This window comes from Notolepis coatsorum, assembly GCF_963971535.1.
Source record: "Notolepis coatsorum genome assembly, chromosome: 18".
NCBI lineage: Eukaryota > Metazoa > Chordata > Actinopteri > Aulopiformes > Paralepididae > Notolepis > Notolepis coatsorum.
The window spans coordinates 15055783-15062466 of record NC_140182.1 but is presented as its reverse complement, the minus strand read 5'-3'; the positions used below and the strand labels follow the sequence as shown (position 1 = coordinate 15062466).

Below are 6684 nucleotides of genomic sequence, written 5' to 3'. Positions count from 1 at the left end.
CATATTAAAGTTGAACTTGAACAGCATATTCATGTTGAACAGCACATTCATGTTGAACAGCATATTAACGTTGAACAGCACATTAACGTTGAACAGCATGAATTGCTACCATTTTCCTCATCTGTAGCAGCAAGGCCAGCTTGGCAACAATGTGGAAAATGACACCTGGCAATAGGCTGAGGTGAGCAAGAGATATTTGGATTGAAAAGAGTGTACAAAGCACAACTAGTGCAACAAATCAACAACACACTTGTGTAATCTTTCTTCCAGACAGCTACTTCAGAGAGGGTATTAAGATGGGGGTGATATTGCAGTAATAACAGCTCTAGCCTGGCTGGGAACTCATCCAACTGCTACTTTTTTTTTCTTCTTTCTTCCTTTTTTTTGATCAGTCAGTTGTTCTCAATGCATAAACTGTGCTGATGCTGCGTTATGTTAAAGGACACACCAACTTTTTGGGAAATTAGCTTATTTGCCATCTACCCTGGAGTTAGACAATTTTCGTTTTCTAAGCAGATATACTATTTTTTTTGTGTTGGAGAACCACTGCTGCCTGGGCGCAGTGATTTCATCACCGCAAAAGCCCTGTTGCTTTTTGAAAAACAGGGCTTTTGAGGTGATGAAATCACTGCGCCAGGAAAGTGTTGGAGTTGTATTTGGAGTGTATTTCGTGACTGTTGGAAACTAGGCTACACTGGCACACCTACTTCCAGTGAATGACGCTAAGCTAGGCTAACGGTGCGGCTGTTCCCTAAGCCTAATGCATGCACAGAGAAGAAAAGGGTATGTGTCTGCTTGTCCAACTCCAGGGTAGATGGCAAATAAGCTAATTTCCCAAAAAGTTGGCGTGTTCCTTTAACAGCATCCCATGTGGATCCAATCCAGCAGGAGACTCACTGGTCACATCCAGCAGGAGACACCAGCATGATTGGCTGGTGTCTGCTATTCTTAACCTGGGGTTTGTTTCATGGTTCATATGCAACACAGGATTTAGAATGATTTTGACCTAAAACATCAAATTAATTCAGGCACAGGGGGGTTACAAAACAACAAGACATAAACCAAATACCGGTACATATTCTATAACAAAAGTGCAAGGACCAAGCAACATTCCTTTTGCGATACATTTCTTTTAAGAATCTATTCATCTAAATAAATTAAAAATACTCTATTCTATTCTGGTTGTAACACTTTACTAAAGTAGTTTCAAGCAGCAGACATGCTAATGTGTACAAATGGCAGTTCTGAAATATTCACGAGCAAAGCACCACAACAACAATAACAACAACAACTGTAACAGGATGTACTTCCAGAACTGCAAGAAGGCAAACAGGGAAGGAAGACATTTTACTGCGGTCAGCAGCACCGCTATATGTTCACTTGACCTCAACAATATTGAAGTCATCATTAATCCCCAATTCATCTAGGAGATACTAGATTTGTTTGCCTTAAACATTCCTATTAATTTATTTTAAATATAATCATAATTAGGTACAAAGGGGTCGATTCTGTATTTTGAATAAATATACCAGACAACTACTGTAAAACTTCAATTAATAGCCCAGGCTTTTATTCGCTTCAATCATTGAATACTACCTATATTTGGAACAATAGTCTATAAAAGGGACCAGCCTTTAATTCCTTTTGTCCAAATCTCTTAATAAATCGGCAATGATATGAAATGCTATCAAATTGTTTATTTAAACGACGAGTATTACCTGTATAAAAAATGAGGCCATTGAATAACATGATCAATTACGAATCATTTGATCTCGCTCCAAGAGAGACGGCGTGTTCTCACTGTAGCAGCACCCGGAGCCATTTGTCACCAGGGTTTGGACAGCGAGGTTTCAAAAAGAGTGCCAGCGGCTTTGCAACCTGGCCAAACCCCTGGTGATATATGGCTCTGCTAGCACCGAGACCTCGGGCACAGAGAGAGAGCAGTGGGGAGGAACAGAGCCACGTTGTTCTCTGTTTCACAAGTGTTGCTTCTGATGCTGAGTTACAGTTGCCGTGCGGGCGCACTGGATTTTTGTAGTTGGTTAAAATGATGCACTAGCCAGCATTGTTGTGATGACGAGGGGCAGCGTTAAATCATGGATGATCGCTGTGTGGAGCCTATGTTGTTGTGCAAGTGTCTGGATTTGTATTATGATTATATATAGAGAGAGAGAGAGAGAGAGAGAGAGAGAGAGAGAGAGAGAGAGAGAGAGAGAGAGAGAGAGAGAGAGAGAGAGAGAGAAGACAGAGAGGAGAGAGAGAGGGAGAGAGAGAGAGAGAGAGAGAGGTCTCGCTGCTGCGTTTCCTGAGTTTTGCTCAGCACCGACTTATAATAATTAAATTTAGACCCGGCTTCTAATCGAGACCGGGCAACCTGTCAAAACGTGCGTTTTATTAAACATGTATATACACACCATACCCAGCCAGTAAAAGGGACCCCCGCGTTTAATTGGGACTCTTGCTTTTAAATGAAGTTTTACGGTATTCAGTCTTTCAATGCATTAATAAACGGTACTTTGAATAACGCCGAGTATACCAGACACCAAGGCAACCATAATCTTTCAATGCATGATAATAAACCCAACCCTTTCAAAAGGTCCAAAACAGACAAATGAATTGCATCAGTATAAGATACCATGATCGGAGCAGAAAAGAAAAACAAAAAGAAAACCTCCATGATGCCTCTTTCTTTCTGGGTCAGAACAAGAGGAGCACGTTCCTGTCCGCGGCGCAGCAGTCGGCAGAGTCTCCCGGTGATACATGTGGGATTATGTCACGGCAGCGGTGTGTGCCGCGCTACAGCTGTGACCTTTCTGAGATGCAATAAGACGGTTCCAGTGTCCGACGGAGGAGGAGGAGGAGGAGGAGGAAGGAGGGTAGTCTATAGTGCACACGGGCTGGGGAGATCTTCGAACACAGCCGGCTCTTCAATCCCTCGTGCAAACAGCTTGATCAGCTGGCAGTGCACTCTGGGGGGGGGAGGCAAGCAAAACAAAGAAGGAGGAATTTTAGGACAAATTGAAGGTGAAAAAGTTAAATCCACGGTTATTTTGATTCCATCACCTTTATTATCATAAATATCACATTCCTGGAACCTACTTTAAGTGCTGTTTGTACATCAAAGTAGACAGGAGGGGTTATCGGCAACATAATTGTTACCATACTAGCAAACAAATATATAAAAAAATCCCAAGCTCCCGGTAGCGCCACAAAAAACGACTCGAGTACAAAAACATTTAATATATATACTCCCATCCCAATTTCGTATCGTCCAATTCTACCCTCCCCTGTCTCGAACGCTGTTAGGCCATGCCTCCCACAAGCCGGCTGCAATGTGGACTAAGCCTTACATCACGTGTCCCCTCCGGTACTCGAGGAAGCAGCCGTCGCATCTTTTCACCTGCACAGCACGATCTCTCAGCGGCGAGGGTCTGCGTTTGGAGGGCACGCCGCCCCCGTCGCTTCCTGATTCTGCTGCGCAGGCGCACCAACCGACCTGTAGGAGTCGCTGTACACAACGTCCGATCCCCACCCATCAGCTTTCCCACCCCCTAATACTGCCAATTGTATTAGTATGAACGACCAGCCAAGCTGATAGCAATGCGGAGAGCTGGGCTCGAACCCAGCGTCTCCTGCATTGGTGGTGAGCGCCTTGCCCACTGCACCACCTAGCCGCCCGAACATTTAATATATTTAATATTAATTCATCTCCCAACAGTCGGGCTCCCCCCAAAACAATTTTAATACCTGTGCAAACGAGATTTTAATACTTTTTAAGATACTCAAGAGTATTGCACATTGGTGTGTAGCGGTCCAGGTTAATGGCACCAGTCATGGTTTGATGCTGCCTTTTTATGTCCATCTTGGTGTGAAGCCATCAAAATCACCCATCTATCCCACAATGCAAAGTGTCTAGTTTTACGGTATTGACGTTGGCTGTTAGCAAGCATGTTTTCCCCCAGTTAAAAAAAAGTAAATAGTAATAAAATACATATATATATATATATATATATATATATATATATATATATATATATATATATATATATATACACTGTATATATATTTTTTTGTATTGGTTGCAGGAGGTATCTGTGCCACCAGCGTGGTTTATTTATTGCACTTTACTGTTATTGCACATGCAATACAAGAAAATACAACTGTTATCCAACCAGAATGCAGGCAGCAGCAGAATACACAGAAACTAATCAGTGTAGAACTAGATACACAGGTGACAAACAGATCAAAAGTATGTATATTGTGCACAGTGTGATTCATCCAGTACATTGCTCAGCTTATGCTAGTTCGTATCAAAGACTGATTGACAGTAGCTAGTGTTAGCTGCTGCAACATATTGTAGCCGACATTAGCTTTAATTTACGCTAGCTAACAGCAAAAGAGCATGTGTTCAAATGTTTTGCATTGTGGGGTAGATTAGGAGAACCGAGTCACCTCAGAGACATCTGTATCTACCTAGTAGATCAGAGGGACACACTGTACACACATACATAGTACTAAAGTTTCAAATCAAGCAAGCCTTCCAGACCATGTAGACACCGCTTTAACATTTTCAACCTTTTGACTTCCATCTCTAAATCACCCACACAGACGGCTCACACACACTGAGCTGATGACTAAGATATGAGACGTATCTCCCAGGGCCTGGCCTTCTGCCCGAGTAAACTGTGAACCCGTTGGGAGACGCCGCCTCAGCATCATGCTTACTTTGCTCGTAGCTACATCCGCTAAGCTGGACTCACAGGGGGGTTGAGTACATACCTGACTTCTAGACTCACGGGGGGGTTGAGTACATACCTGACTTCTAGACTCATGGGGGGGTTGAGTACATACCAGACTTCTATAAGCTGGACTCACAGGGGGGGCTGAGTACATACCAGACTTCTATAAGCTGGACTCACAGGGGGGTTGAGTACATACCAGACTTCTATAAGCTGGACTCACAGGGGGGCTGAGTACATACCAGACTTCTATAAGCTGGACTCACAGGGGGGGCTGAGTACATACCAGACTTCTATAAGCTGGACTCACAGGGGGGGTTGAGTACATACCAGACTACTATAAGCTGGACTCACAGGGGGGGCTGAGTACATACCAGACTTCTATAAGCTGGACTCACAGGGGGGTTGAGTACATACCAGACTTCTATAAGCTGGACTCACAGGGGGTTGAGTTGAGTACATACCAGACTTCTATAAGCTGGACTCAAAGGGGGTTGAGTTGAGTACATACCAGACTTCTATAAGCTGGACTCACAGGGGGGTTGAGTACATACCAGACTTCTATAAGCTGGACTCACACGGGGGTTGAGTACATACCAGACTTCTATAAACTGGACTCACACAGGGGTTGAGTACATACCAGACTTCTATAAACTGGACTCACAGAGGGGGTTGAGTACATACCAGACTTCTATAAGCTGGACTCACAGGGGGGTTGAGTACATACCAGACTTCTATAAGCTGGACTCACACGGGGGTTGAGTACATACCAGACTTCTATAAGCTGGACTCACAGGGGGGTTGAGTACATACCTGACTTCTATAAGCTGGACTCACAGGGGGGTTGAGTACATACCAGACTTCTATAAGCTGGACTCACAGGGGGGGGGGGGGTGAGTACACTACATACCCGACTTCTATGGCCGTGTGTGGGAGGATCTCTCCGTCGCAGTTCCAGCTGCTGTAGGACGGGCCGCAGCCGCAGGCCGGGTGCTCCCGGCAGATCTGGCCGAAGAGGCGCCTGTTGCCGTTGCCCCCCCGCGGGCCCAGCTGCAGGTCCGAGTCGCTCTGGTAGTGGCGCGGCACGAAGCGGAAGCGACGCACGCGGTGCACGTCCACGAAGGTCAGGTCGAACTGGGGGGGGGGGGGGGGGGGAGAGAGGTTGAGTGTGGGGGGGTGGAAGGCCGTCTGGCATGTTGAACAGTTGAACAGTAATGCAGAACTATTTTAATCTATTCTATTCTACTATTTTATTGCACTATTGCACTATTTTACTGTCTTATTGTATCTTATAGGGCTGGGCGATATAACGATAACGATAAATATCGCGATATATTTTAATAATCGATATCGAATATCAAAATTAAAAATAAATCGATTTTTTTTTTTTTTACCTGCAACAGGGCAGTTTTAAAACCAGAGACAGTGGACAGACTTGTCTTTCTTGCCTGCAACTTAAAGTAATGGCTTTGCTTGTCCAAATGACAATACTGACCAAATTCAGATTTATTTTTCTCTTGTCCATTTATTTTGTTTGCTTTCTAATTTAAAATACATTTTGAAACCGTCTGTACACAGTAGGCTATGTGTGCTAGCAGAACTAGACTCCAGTCACGAGTCACAGTGCACATGTGCGGTGGTTTGTCCACCAAAAAAGTGCCAAAAGATCGAAAATAAACTAGCAGAGCCAGAACTGTTCAACTCCTCTGGAGCCACAGCCAGCAGAGAAGCCGGTTTACTTTAGCTTTTAAACCAGCTGCAGCCTGAGAACTGGAGTGTGAGGGGATGTAACACTAAAGATGGCGGCAATGACAAAAAATTGCTGCAAAATAAACATACATCTGTTGTTTATAAAAAAAAAAAAAAAAAAAAAAAAAAATTGAATTTTTTTTATACTTATAACAATTCGATAATTATCGATATCGAGAAATAAAATAAAATTATC

The 6684-nt window shown here is 43.8% G+C and overlaps 1 protein-coding gene across 1 annotated transcript in view; it reads right to left on the bottom strand.

Annotated features, from left to right (window-relative positions):
- Positions 1-626: 626 nt before the first annotated feature.
- The window catches only part of LOC311245671 (ceramide kinase-like), a 66194-nt gene continuing 60136 nt past the window's right edge, over positions 627-6684 (bottom strand). Inside the window, exons 12-13 of the mRNA XM_084335608.1 lie at positions 5650-5873; positions 627-2969 (exon numbers count right to left, since the gene is read on the bottom strand). Coding sequence (XP_084191734.1) covers positions 2882-2969; positions 5650-5873 — 312 coding nt within the window. The 3' untranslated portion in view covers positions 627-2881. The remainder of the gene's footprint in view (positions 2970-5649; positions 5874-6684) is intronic.